General features: G+C 45.4%; 1 protein-coding gene across 1 annotated transcript in view; it reads left to right on the forward strand.

Moving 5' to 3' along the window:
- Window positions 1-22,837, forward strand: part of ACOXL (acyl-CoA oxidase like) — a 372,543-nt gene that overhangs the window by 100,177 nt on the left and 249,529 nt on the right. The window contains 1 exon segment of the mRNA XM_089922788.1: window positions 12,794-12,828. Within this exon segment, the coding sequence (XP_089778914.1) occupies window positions 12,794-12,828 (35 nt within the window).

Genomic DNA, 22,837 nt, shown 5'->3' on the forward strand with positions numbered 1-22,837 from the left:
TTTTTACCTGCTGAACTTCCCAAGCTCCAACCCCACCTCACTTTGGAGTGTCAGCTCATTGTAGTCTAATTGGCATCCGCTTCGGGAGGTGGGTTTGTGTCTCTGGGTCTTTGTTGGTGGTGGTTAGTACTGGTCGCACGCCTCACTGGTCGCCCTGGGCTGTGCTTGTCTCCCCTCAGCTGTGTTGCTTGACTTGACTACTCTTTGGGAAGTTGATTTTTCTCTTCCGAGGAAGGGAACGCACCTTGGAGAATTGTCCTGGAAATATGGAGAAAACTCAGCATGTTTCTTCTGTCACCTGATGAGGCAGTGATGGCTCACAGCAGTGCTTGTAAACTAGAGATGGTGTTTTGCTTCGTTTCTTCTCCGTATGCCAGTGACCACACAATCACACTTCGGTAGGGCTCTCTTTGTCTGGTTGTGTCTTTCTCCCCCTCTGCTGGGTGTGTGTGCAGCATTTCAGTCACTGCCTCTATCAAATCCATCAATTTAGACAAATCCCCTCCCTTCCCAGCAAAGTCCGAAGTTAGCACCTTTAATACTGACCTAAAAATTCAGGTCATGAAATGGAAACTTTGTGAGAATCTACTGGGGTAGGGGTGAAAGACTTTATTACCAAGAGATGTGTCCTCATTCTTTTACTCCCTTTCTTGAATCTTTATTTCAAAATGTTGTCCTTTTTATTCCGTGTGAATTTGAGTGGCGGTGGAACATAGTTTAATAATATCTCCTTGCCAAAGCATCCATGTTTCAGGCTGACAAAAGACAGCACCTTAAGAGAAAAATTGCATTCAGCTATGCAAAAAGTACATGGTTCATAGCATTTTGCAAGGTAATTGTTTTCCATACTTTCCCTTATTAGATCATTTAAAAATTACCAATTAATACCTGCTTATGTTAAAGCATTCACATTACTCACTGGAGAAGAGTATAAAATGATAGGGAGTGAAGATCCTTTCCCACCCAAACCCCTCCCATCCAACAATTTGGTATTTAGTCTTCCAGACTTCCTTTCTAATAATTATATATATAACCATTCAATGTCAGATATCCCCTCAACACATTATATGCACATTTAGATTGTACCTGCAATTTTCTTTTTTTTTTTTGCTTAAAAGTATGTTGTGTCACTTTTCACATCAGATCTACTACACTCTTTTGTAACACCTGTGAATGTGTTTTATGGAAAGCTTCATCTTAGCCTGTGTTCTCTACACCTGGACAGAGGGCTTGGTTTCTCATTCGTTTTCTGTATTTTTTAGAAAACTAGACAGAGGAGAAGAGGGGATAGTTTAAAGGAGGATAAGTGATTTTTTTTTTTTTTTTTGTGGTACGTGGGCCTCTCACTGTTGTGGCCTCTCCTGTTGCGGAGCACAGGCTCTGGACGCACAGGCCCAGCGGCCATGGCTCACGGGCCCAGCCGCTCCGCGGCATGTGGGGTCTTCCCGGACCGGGGCACGAACCCGTGTTCCCTGCATCGGCAGGCGGACTCTCAACCACTGCGCCACTAGGGAAGCCCCAGGATAAGTGTTTTTAATAAGCATTTGACAGAATTCAACACCCATTCATGATAAAAAAAAAGTCAGAAAAATAGGCAAAGAAGGGAACTTCCTCAATTTGATAAATAACATCTACGACCCTCCCCCATAGCTAACATTATACATTATGGTGAATGACTGCATGCTTTCCTCCTAAAACTGGGAACAAGGCTAGGGCGCCTGCTTTCACTACCCTTACTCAACATAGTGCTGGACTTCCAGCTGGTGCAGTAAAGCAAGAAAAGAAAAGGCATTTGGATGAGAAAAGAAGAAACAAAACCGATCCTATCTGGAGATGATGCTTGTCTATACAGAAAGCCCAAGGAACCTACGAAAAATCTCCTAGAACCTGCTAAGTGAATTTAGCAGGTTGCAGCACACAAGATAAACATACACAAATAAATTGTATTTCTATATATTAACAACGAACATGTGGACACCAAAATAATTTACACTTGCTCAAATTCGCGGAAGTAAATCTAACAAACATGTATAGGAACTGCAGGCTGAAAATTATACAATGGTAATGAAAGAAATAAAAGAAGATCTAAATGAATGGAGACACCTACCACATTTATGGATTGGGTGACTCCATATGGAAGTGATGCCAATTTTCTTCAAAATTGATATATAGGTTTAATGCAATTTCTATCAAAATTCCAGCAAGATTTTTTTGTGTGTGAATATACACAAGATTATTCTACAGTTTATATGGGAAGGCAAGGGAAGCAGAATAGCTAAAAAAAATTTAATTAATTAATTTATTTAGTTTTGGCTGCGGTGGGTCTTCGTTGCTGCGTACAGGCTTTCTCTAGTTGTGGCGAGCAGGGGCTACTCTTCGTTGCAGTGCGCGGGCTTCTCATTGCAGTGGCTTCTCTTGTTGCGGAGCACGGGCTCTAGGTGCGTGGGCTTCAGTAGTTGCAGCACATGGTCTCAGTAGTTGTGGCTCGCGGGCTCTAGAGCGCAGGCTCAGTAGTTGTGGCACACGGGCTTAGTTGCTCCGCGGCATGTGGGATCTTCCCGTACCAGGGCTCGAACCCTTGTCCCCTGCACTGGCAGGCGGATTCTTAACAACTGCGCCAGCAGGGAAGTCCCTAAAAATTTTTTTTTGGAAAAGAATAACGTGGATGGAGTCAGTCTACTCAATTTCAATACTTATATAGTAATCGAGTCTAGTGGTTTTGGCAGAGAGACAGACAAATAGATCGATGGAACAGTATAGAAAGCCCAGAAATAAACCCCAATAAATATGCCCAACTGATTCTTTACAAAAGTGCAAAAGAAATTCAATGGAAGAAAAGATAGCCTTTTCAACAAATGGGGCTGGAGCAATTGGGCATCTATAAACAAACAAACAACGCCCCCCCGACCCCACCCGCAAAATGTTAGCACACGGAACTCTACCCAATATTCTGTGATAACCCATATGAGAAAAGAATCTAAAAAAGAATGAATATATGTATTTGTATAACTGAATCACTTTTCTGTACACACAAACTAACACAACGTTGTAAATCAGCTATATTCCAATAAAATTAAAATCTTAAAAAATGTCTCACACCTTATATAAAAGTTAACTCAAAATAGCTCATGCTTTAAATGTAAAACATAAATTTATTAAACTTTCAGAAAAAATAGGAGAAAATCTTTGGGGTCTACGGGTATGCAAATTTTTTTTAAAAATAGTTTTATTTTCAAAGTTTTTTTATACATCTTTATTGGAGTATAATTGCTTCACAGTGCTGTGTTAGTTTCTGTTGTACAACGAAGTGAATCAGCCATATGCATACATATACCCCCATATCCCCTCCCTCTTGAGCCTCCCTCCCACCCTCCCTATCCCACCCCTCTAGGTGGTCACAAAGCACCGAGCTGATCTCCCTGTGCTATGCGGCTGCTTCCCGCTAGCTATCTATTGGACATTTGGTAGTCGACGCTACTCTCACTTTGCCCCCAGCTTCCCCCTCCCCCGCCCCCCCACCCCGCCCTGTGTCCTCAAGTTCATTCTCTATGTCTGCGTCTTTATTGCTGCCCTGCTTATCAGTACCATTTAAAAAAAATTCCACATACATGCATTAATATACAGTACTTGTGTTTCTCTTTCTGACTTACTTCAACCTGTATGACAGACTCTAGGTCCATCCACCTCACTAGAGTAGACACCAAGGCATATCCCTTAAAGAAAGAATTGATCAGTTGGACTTCATCAAAACAAATAACTTTTGCTCTGTAAAGACCTTGTTACACAGATGAAAAGACAGGCTACAGACTGGGAGAAAATATTTGTAAACCACATATCTGACAAAGGACTAGTATATAGAATATAGAAAGAGTTCTCAAAACTCAACAGCGAAAAAACAACCAATCCAAATAGAAAATGGGCAAACATTTCACTGAGGAGAATCTACCGTTGGCAAATAAGCACGTGAAAAGATGTTCAACATCATTAAACACTTAGGAAAATGTAAATTAAAACCACAATGGCTATCAGAATAATACCTATCAGAATGGCACAAATTTAAAAAAAAAGTGATAACACCAAAAGCTAGCGAGGATGCAGAGAAACAGTGTCATTCATACATTTCTGGTGGGATTGTAAAACAGTACAGTCACTTCGGCAGTTTCTTATAAAATTGCACATGGAGCTACCGTATGACCCAGCAGTGGCACGCCTGGGCGTTTATCCCAGAGAAATGAAAACTTATGTTCATGCAGGTACCTGCACATGAATGTTCGTAGCAGCTTTACGTATAATAGTCCTAAGCTGCAAGTAGCCCAGATGTCCTTTAACAGAGTACGTGGCTGTGGTATTCCAGTATGCCATGGAATACTGCTAAGCAATGAAGAGGAATGAACTATTGGCACATGCAGCCAACTGGATCAGTCTCCAGAGAATGATGCTGAATGAAAAGCTCTAATCCCCAAAGGTTACATACTGTAGGCTTCCATTTATATTACATTCTCGAAAAGGCAAAAATCACAGGACTGGAGAACAGACTGATGGTTGCCAGGGGCTAAACAGGGATAAGTGTGGGAGGAAAGTGTGGCATTTATAAAAGGGCATCGCAAGGTGACAGAAACGTTCTGTAGCTGGACTGTATTGATGTCAATACCCTCACTGATATTGCATGATAATTTTGCAAAATGTCACTGGGGATGACATCTTAGAGGAAACTGGGCAAAGGATACATGGGGCTTCTCTCCATTATTCCTCTATATAATTTCAGATACCTGCATGTGAATCTATTAATACAATTATCTCATAATTAAGAGTTTACTTAAAAAGATATTGTCTCTTTTTCAACAGTGGATATACTGCACTCTTTTTTAAAATTATTTTTTAAATTCTTTTTACTGTGCTCTTTTTAACAGCTGCTGTCATGTTTTCTGGAGGGCCTCATTTTAGCCCATGTCCCATATACCTGGGAGGAAGGATTTTTGTTTGTCTGTTTACGTTTTTGTGAATTTCCTTCTGGTAGGAATTTGATTAGAGGAGAAAGTAGGTAAGAGCTAGAAGGAAGAAAACTGTTATTCTTTCTTTGAAACAGGTTCTTTAAAAGTATTCTTGTGTCTTACGTTAAAAAGGCATTTCCTTTCCTGGGCGTTTTACTCTTGACTCCGATGAGGATCTGGGGGTCAGAGTGGGTCAACGAGCGGTTTTGGGGTCGCTAAGCTGCAGTGACAGGCTATGAACGGCCTTTCATCTTCTTGTATTTAACAGGCCAAAATCCACCACAGAAATGCCCTAAAATAATACTCTTGTTATTGACTGCATGTGAGGGTCTCACCCGTTTGTTCCCTTCAGTCCGCATACATTTCCTTTTCTTCTCTTCAGCCTCTTCCTTCTCCCCCGGCCGACTCTGACTTACAATCAGGCTTTCACTTAAGTAGTATTTGCCACTGAAAGTTCCAGAGTTTTCTGGGTTAGTTGTTCTGTGATGTAGGCTGCACACAGAATCCATGTCCATCATCACGCCAGTGCAAATTAGGTTTTCTGTGAAAAGAGTGTGTGGTTTCTTCATATTATCGAATACCCAACCATTCATATCAAGAGAAGCCAAGAAACCAAAATCTACCGTTATTTTGTTGGAAACCTAAAACTTAAAAAAATACGGTCAGCTCCTCTGACACTCAGAAGCTGTAAGTGAATTCAGTGAATACAAGCTGAATTCTCCCTGGAGTGAATTCAGTGGTTCATGAAGCTCTCTGGCAGCCCTGTTTATCCAGCTCTGGGTACCGGCCACACAAAGATGAGTAACCGGGACCTGATGTACGCCCATGAGTTCACTCTGCTGTGACACAGGTGGACAGACCACGGCCACTGAATGGCAATGACAAGGATGATAGCTGGCCTCCAGGAGTCCTCACCACTGCTGGGCCCTGAGGGTGTCCAGCCCCTGGTCTCCTGGGGAGGGGCTGCAGTTACTGTTGTTTCTCTGCAGAGGATGGTACCGGGGTTGAGAGCAGGGCAGGGGGTGGTCCCTTGACCCATGGCTCATGGGGCTTGGTCCCTGGAAGATGCCTGGCAAAAGGGGGCCCAGGTGCTGTTGCTGGGGGTGGGGGGAACGGGCAGCAACTCAAGACTCACAGATGTTTTTAATTTGTGCGAATTGGGGGACAAAGCAAGTCCTTGTGAAAACTCATCTCCAAGCTTTCCAAGCAGAGCTGTTTAACTTTTACTCCAAAAAGATGGTGCCTGGCTCAGGTTCCCAGGAACGGCGGGGAGGGACAGCAGCATCACCGGTCTTACCTTTTCAGTTACTCGGGGCTTAGAGACTTGAAAACAACTTGTTTTCTTAGGTTGGTTAAACAACCACCGCCTAGGTTTCAGTGTTTGTTCAATGTTAATTTCCATTGATTTAGCAAGTTTTACATCAGGTTCTGAAAGTTTCAGATTTGAATTACTAGGTTTCTGACAAATCTGGAAAGAGTTTACGTTATGCACATGCCCTTCTTTTCCTAAACTTAAGTGTGACTTTTTCTTCAGCTTTTTCAGTTTTTTCTAAAAAAATTAATTTTAAGGGCCAAGGAAGGATAACATCACGAAATAAACTCAATAATGAGAAATATGTTGTTGTTGTTTCTTCCTCCTGCCTTTCTTGCCGTCTCCTCCCTCTTTTTTTTTTTTTTTTTTTTTTTTTGCGATACGCGGGGCCTCTCACTGCTGTGGCCTCTCCCGTTGCGGAGCACAGGATCCGGACGCGCAGGCTTAGTGGCCATGGCTCATGGGCCCAGCCACTCTGCGGCATGTGGGATCTTCCCGGACTGGGGCACGAACCCGCGTCCCCTGCATCGGCAGGCGGACTCTCAACCACTGCGCCACCAGGGAAGCCCTCCTCCCTCTTTTGATGGGAATAAGAGAGAGAAGCGTAGTGCGGGGAGGGCAGGTCTGCAGCCTGTTGAGACTTGCCCTTGGCCTCCAGGAAGCCGGCCCTGTACTTGTTTGTGGACAGCACACAGTGGATCTCAGCCGGGTGGGGACACCTCTCCCTGCTGAGTGGGTAATCACCTGTGAGCCTCATCTCCCCAGACATCACGCCAGGCCTACTAGCTGGCTGAGCTCACAGCGATGATAATCCCTGAAGTTGAGTGTGGGACATTGACATGACATTAAGAGGACATAAAATGAAAATAGTTTTATTATGAACTGTAACATCATCATCGTCGTTGTCGTCACAGTTACTAAGAATTCACCTGTGCCAAGCCTTTTGCTAAGTTCTTTCCATACATCATCTCTTTCAGTGCTTCCTAAACTTGACCCCCGGAGGACTGGCTACCTGCCCCGCACTCCACTCCCCCACCAGAGTTTCCGATTCAGTAGGTCTGGGTCAGGGCCTCATCCCAGAAGTCTAAGTTAATCTGCCTAAAACAACCCTATGAAATAGGTCACGTGAGGAAACAGGCAAGAAAAAGTGGGAGACTGGACCACAAAGCTCATTGCAACTGACCATAAGCATTGGCTGGTCCAGCATAGTTAATTTTTCAGAGGAAGTAGCGAGTGCCTAAGACAGCCCTAGACGGACGTCCACTGCTGAGGACTAGTGGGTTGTGGCGTGTGTGTCAGGGTTTCAGAGTCACGCACGGAGGGGCAGGAAGTCTGGGGTGTTACCTGCAGGAAGACCAGCTCTGGAAGGTGCTGCTTGTGGGAGCACGGGGGCCCTGGCTATTAGGAGGAGAGAACAGTGTTGGACGGAGAGCCAGAGAAGGGGTTAACAGGATGTGTTCAGTGGATCACTTTCCCCCTGCCTCCCATCCTTGGACCAGCACACCGTGGCTCTGTTTGTGTGGGATTCTGTCCACGCCATGGCCCTTCTTCTTCCCTTCACGCTCCTTTCCCATATTTTCCCAGAAAAGGGGAGGAAATCATTTAAAAAATACAGGAGGAAAATAAACAACAACCTTTCTCTGTGAGTTTATTTTGTGATGTTATAAATCTTTGGACCCTTGAAATTAAAAAAAAAAAAAACAACTATAAAAAAATCACCACCAAAGTATAGGAAAGGGAGGGAAGAGTCACGCCTAACAGGAAGGCTTTCCCCAAATTTGTCACAAACTCATTAATTCAAGATTGGAAGCTTGGAGAACCTGAGCAGAGCCTTGGCAGCACGGAAAGGTGTAAAGCGAGGTTGCAGACCCGCGGCCCCTGGGCCAGATTCCACTGACGTGTTTTGTTTGGCTCCCGTAGTTCTTGAAAAATAGTCAAATCAGTTTCAAACATGGGAGTTTTCATAATAAAACCCCTGACGTCCAGCATTTTTTTTTGAGGAACGGGGAGCACTGGTGCCAGGGCTGTGGCTGGTTGGTGGCTGACCACGTGAAGGGGCATGGCTTCTGGTCACAGCCCCGGCCAGCAAAGCACTCCTGGTCTAGAAAGTTCTGGACTCACACTTGGAGCACCAGTCACCAGCTGGATGACTTGGAGGCTGGCACTTACTGGACTTTTCCTCCTCACCTGCCGCTGGCAGCCTTGTGTGTGTGACAGCACATTGTAAACACGAAGCGCAGCAGATTCCCAGCCACACAGGGACCCTTGGGCCAGCGGGCCTCAGGGAAGAGGCGCTTGGTGACAGTCGGTGCACCTGTAAGGACGTTCCCTACTGCCTTCTAAGACAGTGCCAGCCACTTCTTTCAAGTTTTTTCAAAAGATGGATTTTAAAAATGTGTTTTCTAAAATTATGATTATTTTACAAGGTCTGCACAGTCCACGTGGTGCTTTATAGGGTGTATCCGGCTACAGCTGGCCCACTTCTGGGTGTTTTATGGCAAATTATTCTCAGATTACCCTTTAATGCAGGAAGGCCTGCCAGTTGTCTGAGCTCCCTGGGTCATATAGAAACCCCCTAGACTTGATACGAAACAGCTGCCTCGGTCAGCTGTTCCAAAAAAAGGAGCATTTTCAGGCCGAAGCAGCAGGAAAAAGGTTTTTTGTAATTGGTGGAGATTTTGAAAAAAAAAAAAAAAAAAAGTTAAATTACTCTTTCCTGGCCATTAAAAGGTGATTGAATTTTGTTATTAATAAATTGTGGGAATCTCGAAAGAAGGGAGGTTGTTAAGTGCCCTCTGGCAATACTTACAGTATGTCCCGGGGGGGTGTTCTCCATGGAGGGTGGCTGCACAAAACTCCGCTGACCTCCGTGTCCCTGGGCCTCAGCCCGGGCTGGGCCGGGGTCAGGGGGCCAACCCCCGGGCCTCCCTCCCCTCTCTCCCCAGGGCCCCTGCTGAGACCAGCAACAAAAGGGTCAATTGTCTGAGGCCCCCCTTTGTCTCAGAGGCTCTATGGGCCTCTTCAAATGCCAAAGTGTCTCAGTGCACATGGGTGAATGCATATACACATGGCTGTAGGAATGTGTATCTGTATGTATATGTGCACATGTGCTGGTGCATGTGAGTATTGTATAAGCATGTGCGTGCACGTGTGCACCCAGGAACACATGCTTATTTATATGTGCACGTGCATGCACGAATAGGAATGCACACGTACCTGTGCATGCATACATGGGTGTGGATGCGCCTCTGTAAGTGTGTGCATGCACACACGAGTGTGCACGTGTGTGCCTATGTGCACACACATACGAATGAGTTGGGTGTGAATGTGTGCACATGTGCCTGTGTGTGCACACACAGGCAGTGGTGAGACTTGCTCGAAGAATTTCTGAGATGCTGATGCCTCTTCGCAGGGTGAGCGCTCACAGAGGCCTGGCTGGCTGATGCACGTCCCTAGGGCCGAGGGAGAAAAGCATCTCTGGCCCATCTCTCAGCAGTTGGCCCAGTTACCTTGATGTGGCATTTGCTATGGGGCAGAAACCTCAGAGAAGTCTCTGCCTCCCCTGCCTTCTCTAGGGTCAGATAATAGGTAGGATGCAGGAGGAGGAACCATAAGGAGGCTCCCCACACAGCTCACTGGCCTCGTTTGCCTGTTCCAATGTGGGGTTTCATGGCGAGGCCCGCAATAGCTTTCTACGCTGTTCCATTACCTTCTCCGGGCTGCCTGATCAGATCCAGTGCATCCTATGTGGTATTGAAGCCAGGTTTCCAGAAGGACTGTACAATGACCTGTTCCCATCTGTCCCATCAGTGGGCTCCCACGTAGCTCTAGGGTCTTTGTACAGGTGCCAATCATCCTGTTCCCTAGCGCATCTCTGGAGACCTGCGGGATTCTGTGGCTGGTCTGTACCATCCCAAGTTTCACACTCTCTTCCTTAACAAAGGTGTCCTTTTAAAAATGACTGTAAAACATATTTGATTCAGAAGCCAATAAAAGACTAATAAAAATGCTTAATTCAAATTTGCTTCTGTGAAGGATTTATCTCCCAGCCCCTTTTAACCAGCACAGCTGCCATGTAACAACTTTTTCTGCTTTTTTTTCTTATTCTTGTCCTTCCCCAGACCCATTTCCTCTCCCTACTCCAGCAAGGGCTTATCTTTCAACTGTGGAAAGGCACCAGTTAAACAGTACTCCAAAGCTTATCAGAATATTCAGGCAGTAAAATTATCTTATAATTAGCCTAACTGTAAACCAGAACTTTTTAACCCCAGGAAATGTGAAGTTACCCAGCCTGTGAAATGGGCAAGTTGCTCATTCTGACCTTTTTAGGCTGCAGTTTCTACTTTTGTTTCATTCCCCCAATAATTTCCTCCTTTTTCTTTAAATTCTTGATGGTCCCTGAGGCATCTTCCTCTTCTGTTTGCTGAAGGCTCAGAGAAAATGTACTCCTGGCTGAGCTGAAATAGATAATTGAATGCATTCAGGCGAGGGGGATACGAAATCAACCTGTTATCTACTTCATGCCTTCACTTTTAGGTATGCTTTCGGTAAAATGAAGCCTCATCTCACCATCGCTGATTCCATACTTCAGGTGCATGCGGTGGTGACACCCAGCCGAATGATTCTGGAGCTATTCCCACACTAGCTGGGGGATTCTGCAGTATCCTGAGCTGGTTAGAAGAATTGGGCTTTCTTATCACAAAGATTTCTCCTAACTCTTCCTCCCCTTGTCTCTTGCTTACCCCATCGACCCTCCCACTACCCCAGGGACCCTCCTGTTATCTTGCAGCACCCAGGAGGGTGCCACAAAAGTCACCTCCCCACCCCCACTTCTATGGGAGCTGACATCAAGGGAATGGGCAGTGACGTGTTTGGGGGTGTTAAGGTGCTACTCAGGTGGACTTTTGGCCCAGAAATGATATTATAGATGATGCTTCGGTTTTTAACTGCAGTTGAGATTCTTAAACTAGTCATGCCACAATTCAGCCACAAGTGGGTTAGTGAGACTTACATAGGCATGATTAGGGCTGATCACTGTGTTTTACATGATGAAATACTTGCAAAGTTGCAAAAATTAAACTTAAAAACAATTAAAAATTAAATTTTGGAGTGTGACATTTTCATAGAGGGGTGTTGCCTATAAATAGTGGTAGTGATTATTTATAGAGTTTTTTTCCTATCCATCAGGCAGTATGCACACATGTGGGCATACACACAGATACAAACACATAGATAGAAGAATTGTTTCATCCTTATGTTAATCTGGTGAGAACATAATTACTTTGCCCATTTTACAGTTGTGAACACTGAGGCTCTGAGAGGTTAAATCACTTGCTGACACCCATATGGTTAGCAGTTGGACGTGGCTGTCACGTAATCCACCACTGGCCTTGCGTTAACCAGCCGAGGCCCAGGCCATATGGTCCGACCTCTAGTTGTTCTTGAGAGGTTTCCCTGACACCCCTACAGGGTAAGGAGGAAATTGCAGTGTCACCTCGGGCTCTGCTTGTGGCCGTGCCCGGCAGTCGTGTACACTTTCTCTTGATGTCACGTGTGTATCACAGGTGCGATTTCCTTGCAGTCCTCGGAGCTGCCTTGCTGGCCTTGAGCTGACAGGATCAGGGTGAAGTCTGTGCTGATCCCCTCAGGGAGGCTCTGGCCCAAGTGGTCAGTCCCCCTGGGGTGGAGGTAGTGAGAGGGTCGCTCCCAGGACCTGGGCGTGGCCATGCTCTCCTAATGCAAACCTCAGAATCAGATCTGCTCTGCAGTCCCATCTTTTCACGGCTTTGTCTCAGAGCTGAAAGAGCCCTGTTTTGCTCATGGAAAGAGTAGAATGGTGGTTGCCAGGGGCTGCAGGGTGGGGGTAAGTGGGGAGATGTTGGTCAAAGGGTAAAAACTTCCAGGGCTAAGAAGAATAAGTTCTGAGGGTCTAATGTACAGCATGGTGACCGTAGTTAACAATGCTGTGTTGCATAGTTGAAAGTGGCTAAGAGAGCAGATCTTAAGTGTTCTCACCAAAAAAATAAATAAAAGGTAACTCTGTGAGGCGATGAATGTGTTAATTAATGTGCTAATGTGTGTTAACCATTTTGCAATGTATGTGTATATGTCATCACTTTAAATAGATACCCTTTTATTTGTCAATTACACCTCAATAAAAAATAAAAATGAAAGCATTTTTAAAAAGGCAAAAAAGAGCCTTTTGGAAGTCTTTCCTGATGAGAGACACCTTCTGTCTAATCCATGATGGAATATTGTACCCTGTTTAAGACCCTTTCAAAATACCATTATCCTTTTAAGAGTTAAGTTGAAACTAAAGATCGATCATTAAAACATGTTATTTTTAAAAAAAGTGTTATTTAGGAAGCATTAGCAGGAAGGTGTTTTAAGAAATGTTTAAAAAAAATTGGCACGTTAAATCAGTTTTCTTGTGAATTCAGCGTATGCTTGATATTATTTAATATGTATTCCTCTCTCTTTTTAATTGCAGCTTGGGTTGACGATAGCCATTCGCTATAGCCACAGGTAAAGTTACATTTTTTTCTTTTAAGGAGTATCCTTACTGATTATAGATTTTGGTTTGCTCAAGTCTACAAGTTTTTGAGCTTAATTTTGGTGGCTGCTCTATCTGTGATGTCAGTGTGATAGCAATTAGATGAAATTGTTCTAGTTGCTTGATTGGTGAGAGTTAATCACTCTTTGGAGGAATAAGATTTTTACGTAAAAGTTGTGGTAGATAGCCCATTTCTTTTTTTTTAAATTTATCTATTTAATTTATTTATTTTTGGCTGCGTTGGGTCTTCATTGCTGCGCGTGGGCTTTCTCTAGTTGTGGCGAGCGGGGGCTACTCTTCATTGTGGTGCATGGGCTCCTCATCGCGGTGGCTTCTCTTTTTGTGGAGCACGGGCTCTAGGTGCGTGGGCTTCAGTAGTTGTGGCACACAGGCTCAGTAGTTGTGGCACACGGGCTTAGTTGCCCTGCGGCATGTGGGATCTTCCCAGACCAGGGCTCGAACCCGTGTCCCCTGCATTGGCAGGTGGATTCTTAACCACTGTGCCAACAGGGGAGCCCTGCCCATTTCTTTTAAAGTCAAAAATGTAATGCTCTAGGGCAGGGACCCGACGTGATTTCTGGGAGTGGACTCTGTCCAAGGGTGAGAAGTGGAAACAGGGATGTCATGCATGAGAAATGAGGCCAGAAAGCCACACGAAGGATTGGCTTAGTGACTTTATTCAGAAAGCCAGCAGACTGTGAAGATGGACTAGTGTCCCAAAGATCCATTCAGGCTTCTTTTATACTAAAAGGGGAGGGGGTGTGGCTGGTTGTTGCAGCCTTCTTGATGCTGGAATCCTTTGTTCTTGCAGCTGTCCTGTTGGTCAGGGCACAATGTTCCTATAAACCTCCAACAAGACAAATGTTATTCTCTGTTCTGCAACTTTTTATCTCTATGAATGGGAAAGTGTTATACCTTTAAAGGTCAGAGCCTTGAGAATGGGCTACCCTGTATATTCCAGGCTATAGGCAACATTCTTTTAGTGATTAACTTGTAACAAGAGCAATAGAGTACAAAAAGGTTAAAGTAAAAGAAACAGACTCAGTATGGGGTCAGATTTGTTCTTCCCTATCACATCCCCATGGAGGTGGTGGGTGCACCACGAAGAAAGCACTTTGCTTGGATTGTAAACAACATTCCCCTTTGTTCCTCTTTCCCCAGAGCACCCGCCTCACTGAGGAAATGTGGCTGGTAGATAGAGGTTTACGAGGCTGAGTAGCAAGGTAGGCACCCTGAGCCATGGCCCTACGGGAACTAAGGACAGGAGCTCTGTTGTGATCAAGGGAAAGAAGGATGTTCGGGTGGTAAACGAACGTCGATTTTAGAGAGGGCAGAGCTTTGGAGCTGCTCATCCTGTGGCCACATTTATGGATTCTGCCCCAGTTCCTATCTGCCTACTGTCACTGGACGACCATTTATCATGCTCGTGCAGTGTGTGGGTCAGGGGTCTGGAAAGGGCCGTGAAGATGGCTTGTCTCTGCTTCACAGGGTCTGGAGCCTGTGCTGGGGGACTCAAGGGCTGGGGGGCGAGTCATCTGAAGGCTCACTTGCTCTTGTGTCCGGTGGGTGAGGCTGGCTTGTGGCTGGGGGGGCAGTCTCTGTTCCTCTCCACATGGGCTGTTTTGAGCTTCCTCACAGCATGGTGGTTGGCTTTCTCTGAGTGAGTGTCCTGGAAAGAGAGAACCACGTGGAAGCTGTCTCTGTTCTGTGGCCCAGCCTCACAGAGCATCACTTCCACCTTGTTCTATTGGTTGGCACAGTCGCAAGCCCCCACTTGTGTTCAGAGGGAGGGAGTAGAGACACCCCCCTCGGCCGAGGGAGTGTCGGTCACGTTGTAACAAGAACATGAGAGGTGGCAGAGCTCTGTTCGGCCATATTTGGAAATGCGCTCTGCCATGGAGCCCAGCTGAGTGTCGGAGTATTTATTTAGAGCACTTGTGGAAAGAAATTTAAGACTGTCCTTGCTGCAAGGCACTCACTAGTTGGGGGTACACAAGGGGTATGTCTGAAGAAGACAGGACAGATGCAGCTCTCATAGGAGGGGGTCAACCAATCAAAGGAGGCTTCTTAGAGGCAGCGGCCCTTAAACCATCCTCATTCCACCGAAGTGCGAGAGTGGGACGCAGGTCCAGTTGGCTCAGGGAGATGCCTGGGCAGGCTGAGAATACAGGTCCCTGAGAACACATAGCCCTTCAATGACTATTTGACATGTATTTGGAGGAGAGGCAGCGTATGGGGAGGCTCTGGAGGGGTGGGGTGGATCCTGGCTGCCTCAGCCTTCCTTCTGTAGCCCTAGGAGTTCAGTCGCAACCCTAAACTTAGAACCCACTCCTCAAAACAAAGGCCCTGCCCAGGCTGGATGGCAGGCAAGCAGAAAGGCTAGCAGCTGTCTGTCTACGGGAGCATCTGCCTTCTGGGTCCATGCTCCATCCAAGGAGCCTAACCCCGCACTCCTCCTGGCCAGGCCACTGCTGTGCTCTCACGGGGACGTCCTGGCAAAGGGAGCTGCCCCTGGGCTGTGTTTCCAGGGAAGTTTGCCTCCAGGCTGTCCTGTCTCCTGTCTTAGCTCTGGGCCATCAGGTTCAGAGCAGGGAGTCATGGATATTTGCATAAATGCAGCAAAAAGCGAAGACAAATCTAAATAAGTTACAAAGGGAAGTAGTGAGATGGGGGAGGAGGAAAGCGAAGGTATCTACTGAGCTTCCTTTGCCAGTGTCCAATGCCTTCACCATATGCCTCAGGGGCTGGGGCCCCCGGAGTGAGCGGTGGCCCAGCGAAGCCCATATTCACAAGAGACTGCTCACAGCATCCATGTGCCCCTGCCAGGAGCCTGAAGTCTTTAGGAGCGGAAAGAATGATTAGAAAGTGATTGCTGTAACTCAGGGATGACCCGGAGACTTTGTTTTTCTTTTTTGGCTTGGCTGGGCCTCGAACAAAGTGTAAATGTCCAATTTCCACATCCGATGGATGCAAGCCAAGGTGGGGAGAGGTTGTGAGGAGCGTTTGACCTGTCCAGGTACCAACATCTTAAAATAATGGAGGCCTTACCAGAGGTTGTGTTTTTTTTGCTTTTTTTTTTTTTAAGATTTTTTTTTTTTTTTTTTGATGTGGACCATTTGTTAAAATCTTTATTGACTTTGTTGCAATATTGCTTCTGTTTTATGTTTTTGGTTTTTTGGCCCCAAGGCATGTGGGACCTTAGCTCCCCAACCAGGGATCGAACCTACACCCCCTGCATTGGAAGGTGAAGTCTTAACCACTGGACCGCCAGGGAAGTCCCCAGAGGTTGTGTTTTGCAAAAATTATTTCTGAAACAGAGGGGATTCTGAGTTAAAAATTCCAGGAAGTGCAACAGCAGCCATCAAGTGTGGTGAGGAGGAATCCTCCAGTCTGCAGGAATGGGTGACACTTGATACGGTGTCACTGAGGAGACACTTGCAGGTCAGGGCCACACCACCTGCCCCTTGCCCCATGGCCTTTGTCCTGTCTCCGGGGTCAGCGGGCACAGGAGGAATCGGCCTTTCCTCTCAGACACCTACAGGTCACCGTGTTGCCTGCTGGTGCCTCTTCTGTCCCTCCTGCTGCCTGGCCCTGTCACACACCTCTGTCCTCACATAGGAGGAGGAAGATGAAGGGGGTGGGTTTCTGGTTGTGTCCCCTCTTTAAAAATCCTACTAGCTTATTTAGATTAATTGAAACTTCCATCCTTTTGTCGATTGCTTTTTTTTTTGGTAAATTATACCTGACAGAAATTTACCATATTATTTATTTATTTATTTGTTGGCATATACTTAATTTACAATGTTGTGTTAGTTTCAAGTGTACAGCAAATTGACTCAGTTATATCGATACGTATACATATATATTTATTTTCAGGCTCTTTTCCGTTATAGGTTATTACAAGATATTGAGTATAGTTCCCTGTGCTCCACAGTAGGACCTTCTTTTCCTGTTTTATATATTGTAGTGTGTATATGTTAATCCCAAACTCCTAATTCATGTCCCGCCTCCCTCCTTTTGGTAACCATAAGTTTGTTTTCCATGTTTGTGAGTCTATTTCTGTTTTGTAAATGAGTTCATTTGTGTCATTTTTTTTAGATTAAAAGTGATCTAAAAAATAAAGTTTACCATTTTAACCCTTAAAAAGGATTAGGCAGTGTACAGCTCCGTGGCATTAAGCACATTCACATTGTTGTGGAGACATCATCACCATCCATCTCCAGAACTTTTTCATCCTCCCAGACTGAAAGTCTGCACCCGCTGAACACTGACACCACTGTCCCAAGCCCCCGGCAACCACCATTCTACTTTCTGTCTCTGAATTTGACGACTCGAGGAACCTCATAGAAGTGGAATCATATGGTATTTGTCCTTCTGTGGCTGGCTTATTTCACTTAGCAGAATGTCCTCAGGGTGCATTCATGTAGCATGTGTCAGAATTCCTTTCCTTTTTAAAGGCTGTATACTGTTCCATTCCACACATAACTTTTTCTTTATCCATTCACCTGTCGATGGACATTTGGGTTGTTTCTGTCTTTTGGTTATTGTTAATAATGCTGCTGTGAACATGGGCGTACAAATATCTCTTTGAAACTTTGCCTTCAATTCTTTTGGGTAGAATTGGTGGATCACATGGTAATTTTATTTGTAGACTTTTGAGGAGCTGCTGTACTATTTTCCTGTTGATTACTTTTTAAATGGGGTTGTATCTGTGTCTATATAGTTCTTGGTCACTTCAAAAGCTCACGGCTGGGCTTCCTTGGTGGTGCAGTGGTTGAGAGTCCGCCTGCCGATGCAGGGGACACGGGTTCGTGCCCCGGTCCGGGAAGATCCCACACGCTGTGGAGCGGCTGGGCCCATGAGCCATGGCCGCTGAGCCTGCGCTGCGCAACGGGAGAGGCCACAACAGTGAGACGCTCGCGTACAGCAAAAAAAAAAAAAAAAAAAAAAAAAGCTCACGGTTGCTATTGAGAAATGGTTTCCAATTCCCTTGTCACATTTGCCCAGAGCCCAGATGCCGGGATTGAGGTTTTCCTGGGTCTTTCTTGTGTGGATAGGGATGTTTTTGGAAACACAGTTCGGGACTTTTGGTTCTAATCACCAGGTCTGTTTCCAGAATTATAACAGCAGGGCTGGGGCCAAGCGAGGTGGTGGAGAAACCCCAGCAGACTCCTTCAGTAGGTGGGGGTGAGATGAAGGGGAGCGAAGAGGCAAATGTGGTTCCAAGAGGCCAGTATTGGGAGGATGGACTCACCTATGAAGAGGGACAGACTCGGTGGCCTTAAGGGACACGAGTGTGGGAGGAGGGGAAGGAGCCTATAAAATCTGATAACGCTGCTAGCAGGCAGCACCTCTCAGGCTGCTGCAGACATGTGGGGCAGAGCTCTTGTGTGGCAAGAAAGGAGTTTACGGCTCGAAGGATGCCCGGTTTTGTTTTTGTGCATCTGCGTTGGTGCCTCAGCTATCAAATTTCCCTTGTTACAATGAACTACAGTGAACAGTGCTCAGAGTTAGGACCAGTCCCCGCCCCGACCCCTACCCCCCATCTCCTCACTAACACGTGCACACCCCAGCCATCCCCACTCCTGCCCCAGGCATGATGGTTCAGCCTCTAAATCCTGCTACACCTGTTACTCCAGACCTATGCGTGTGATACAGGAGTGCGTGCATGCCTCTGTGTGTATGTGTGTGTGCATGTGCGTGTGTGTGTGTGTGTGTGTGTGGCATGGTGTCGGATAGGGGGCTGAGGGGCCAGGAAGTGGAGAATGACATAGTCATATTCCCAACGTATAGATGTACCAAGCAAGGAAGAGCATCTACCGTGACCGACCACGTGTTTGGCAGCAAGTCCTGCACGCGTTTCATTTATTGTCGTGGCATTTTAATTTATTTTCGTAAAGTCAAGTCACTTTTCAGAGTGGAAAATTGTCCCTTGATGTTCATTCCCCACTGTTTGGCTTGAGGTTTTCGGGTGGAATCCACACGGTGGTGACGGCTGGGTAACCCCCAGAAGTGCCCTTTGCAGGTAACAGCTCTAGAGGCCCCACTACCCGCCCAGCGGGGAAATTGTTCCCCACTGTGTGGGTGTTTTGTTTTTTCTTTTTCTACAAGATTGAAAGAGAGTTTAGATGTTCTTCCTGCCTGTCACAGGGCAGCAGCCCGAGGAAGCCTGCTCCCTCCTGGTGGGGACCCCTGGGCCAGGATGAACCGGGCTCAGGAGGGATCGGCTCAGCTCCGGCTCTCATTCTCCGATACGGTGGAGAGCTCGCATGCAACAACAGTGGGGAATTTTTGCATGTGGCACTTATGACCATATTTCGAAGAAAGGCTCATGAAAGCAAGGTGTGAGAGCAGCAAAGTGGCCCCCGACAGAATTACTTTGCTCTGTTTTTTTGTTTTTGTCGGTTGTCCTTTCCTAATAAATGAGGAAGGACGGATGGACCTAGAGACGATTGTACTAAGTGAAGTCAGTCAGACAGAGAAAGGCAAATACCATATGATATTTCACTTGTGTGTGGAATCTAAAATATGACACAGATGAACTTATTTACAAAGCAGAAACAGACTCACAGACATAGAGAACAGACTTGTGGTTACCAAAGGGAAAAGGGGGTGTGGGAGGAATAAATTAGGAGTTTGGGCTTAGCAGATACAAACTACTATATATAAAACAGATAAACACACGGTCCTACTGTACAGCACAGGGAGCTATATTCAATATCCTGTGATAAACCATAATGGAAAAGAACATGAAGACGAATATATATATACACACACAGGCACACACACACACACACACACACACACGAATCACTTTGCTGTGCACCAGAAACTAACATGACGTTGTAAATCAACTACGCTTCAGTTTAAAAAAGTAAATGAGGAAGGAAGGGAAGTTTCCATTTGGCTTGTTAGAGTTAAATGGAAAGCCGCAGAGTTTTGACTTTTAGATGAAGGCTAAAGGTAAATCATTCTCACAACTGATTTCTTTCTGTCAGTTTCTTGGATAGAATCAGGACCCTATTCAGGCCTGTGCTCTAACCCTAATATTGGAGCTACATGTACCAACCCCCTGAAAGGTTTTGAGGTCCTCTGAGGGTTGGCAAGGGGAAGGGAGAATGGGGGAGCTTGCATGCGATTAGTCCGGGGAAGTGGGCGAGCTGATAGCTTGATCAGCCCTGAGCTGGACTAAGGTGGGTGTGGCCTTACACCGAAAAGGCAGACCCCCTGATTTTAGGTCATTCTGAGACTGCCTTCAGGTATTGGTTTCTGAAGGAGCCCAAGAGGGCCCAGCAGGAAGTGAAGGGGTCGTGTACTTTTGTGTTCTGGTTTAGATTAGAAGCAGAGTTTGAAGTTCCTAGATGAAGCAGAATATTTATTGAATGGACAGGCTGCATCAATGAGCAAATGAAATTGTCATCTTAAGATACAAAGGGAGGAAAAGACAAGAAACAGGGCCATCAGGCCTATTGGACGTTGATTTCAAACACCTAGCGACTCCCATTTGGAGCTGGTTTGATCTTGTGGAGACAGCTGGTGGAGACTGTTGCTCTCCAAAGTCTGTAAAAATAAACAAAGATGCCATTCTGGCCTTTTTTCCCCTTCCAGGGAGTAGTTGTTTCTGTCACTGGGGTTCTCTGGCCGACTGTTCCATCTGTCTGTTTTTCAGACTTCACAATGAGGCTCCAACCAGATTTATACGCAGGGTTGCCAAGAAATTTATTCAACCCCAATGGTATAATCTTCAAAGCAAAGCCATCTTTTGGAAGGTTGTGTTTTTTAGATAACCTTAATGCAAAAGTTTGCCCTCCAAAGAGCAGAATATGAATGTTCACAGGGTGCCTGAGTTAGATCCTCTTAGTGAGGACCTTGGGGGCCGAGGTTGTACAGCAGAGCTCGGCATGGGGCTGTGGATATGCCTGGTGAGTGGTAGATGCTTTTCAGGGTCCAGGGGACTAAAGGGTACATGGATGTGCCTCTCCATCCCCTCCGCCACCCCTGTTTAAAAATTGAAGTATGGTTGATTTACAGTGTTGTGTTAGTTTCTTGTGTACAGCAAAGTGACTGTACACCAGAATATATATATATTCTTGTTCAGGTTCTTTTCCATTATAGGTTATTCCGAGACATTGAATATAGTTCCCTGTGGTATACAGTAGCTCCTTGTTGTTTATCTATTTTATATATAGTATTTTGTATCTGCTAATCCCAAACTCCTACCCCCTTTGCCCTTTGGTAACCATAAATTTGTTTTGTATGTCTGTGAGTCCGGTTCTGTTTTGTAAATAAGTTCATTTGTATCAGTTTTTTGGATTCCACACATAAGTGATACCATATGATATTTGTCCTTCTCTGTCTGATTTACTTCATTTGGTATGATAATGTTTAGATCCATCCATGTTGGTGCAAATGGCATTATTTCTTTTTTATGATTAAGTAATATTCCATTGAGTATACACACCACATCTTCTTTATCCATCCATCAGTGGACACATAGGTTGCTTCCATGTCTGGCCTATTGTAAATAGTGCTGCTATGAACATTGGGGTGCATGTATCTTTTCAAATTAGAGATTTTGTCTTTTCTGGGTATATGCCCAGGAGTGGGATTGTTGGATCATATGGTAAGTTTTAGTTTTTTGAGGAACCTCCATACCGTTTTCCATAGTGGCTGCACCAATTTACATTCCCACCAACAGTGCAGGAGGGTTCCCTTTTCTCTATACCCTCTCCAGCATTTATTATTTGTAGACTTTTCGTTGATGGCCATTCTGACTGGTGTGAGGTGATGGTACCTCATCGTAGTTTTGATTTGCATTTCTCTGCTAATCAGTGGTGCTGAAGATCGTTTCGTGTGCCTGTTGGCCATCTGTATGTATTCTTGGAGAAATGTCTATTTAGGTCTTCTGCCCATTTTTTGATTCTTCATCCCCTTTTGATCTCTTGTCTGGTATCAGGTTGGTGGCTTTGTTTTCTAGGGACCTTCTCGTCCAGGATCCTGGCCATTTCCCCAGTCAAGCCTGCTCATCACATACCTGTTGCCACCTCCACAAGATGGCCTCTAGGGAAATCTTTTGCCTGCCACCAAGGGGATCTTTCTCAAACACAGATCTGATCATGCCCCTCCCACTCAGGAGTTTCCGTGGGCTTCCATATGTAGAGAACAGCATTCTGACCCTTAGCATGGGCTTCCAGACCTCATGCCCAACCTCTGTCTCCTCCCATTTTGCAGCCCTGAGCTTCCTGCCTCCTTTACCCCTTGCTCTGGCATTTTCCTTTGAAGACTTAACTTTCCTCCTCTCTTCTGCATTAGTGTACTCCTACTCACCCTCCAGTGGCCCCTTAGATGTCACCTCCTTTTCGACAATTTATCCAGGAACCATATTCCTTTCTGTTGTAGGTCTCAGGGCTGATTTCCAGGTCTTTTCCTTTCTGTCTCAGGTAGCAGGTTGGAGAGGCAGACTGCCTTCTTATTCCCCCCAACACGTGCCCCTCCACATAAGAACATGCGAACTCCACAGCTCAGCCCTTCGAGCCAAGGCCGTTTGGCAAAGCCATTCTGCATGGGTAGGTCTGGGAGGAACTGGTTGGTCTTCCTTTTATAATATCTCTGAAAGGTAACCACTCTTTTACTTTCAAAAAGATAAGGCACCCAACTCAAATTGATCTAGAGATTCAATACAAATCAAATGAAAATGTAGAAACATAAATGTTTTGTATAATGATAAGCTAATTCAAAAAATGACAAGATCATTCAAAAATTTATATATAAAGGCCAAAGAGCTAGAATAGCCAAAGCAGCTTTGAAAAGGAGCAGAGTTGGAAGACTTACACCTCCTGGCTTCAGAACGTACACTCTAAAACAACAGTAATCAAGATAGCGTGGTATTGGTGAAAGATAGATATACAGGTCAGTGGAACAGAATAGCGTCTACGAGTAGACCCACACGTAAATGATCGATTGATTTTCAACAAAAGTGCC

The sequence above is a fragment of the Delphinapterus leucas genome, chromosome 13 (assembly GCF_059928025.1).
Source record: "Delphinapterus leucas isolate spDelLeu-1000000601 "Yukka" chromosome 13, BTC_Dleu_Yukka2, whole genome shotgun sequence".
NCBI lineage: Eukaryota > Metazoa > Chordata > Mammalia > Artiodactyla > Monodontidae > Delphinapterus > Delphinapterus leucas.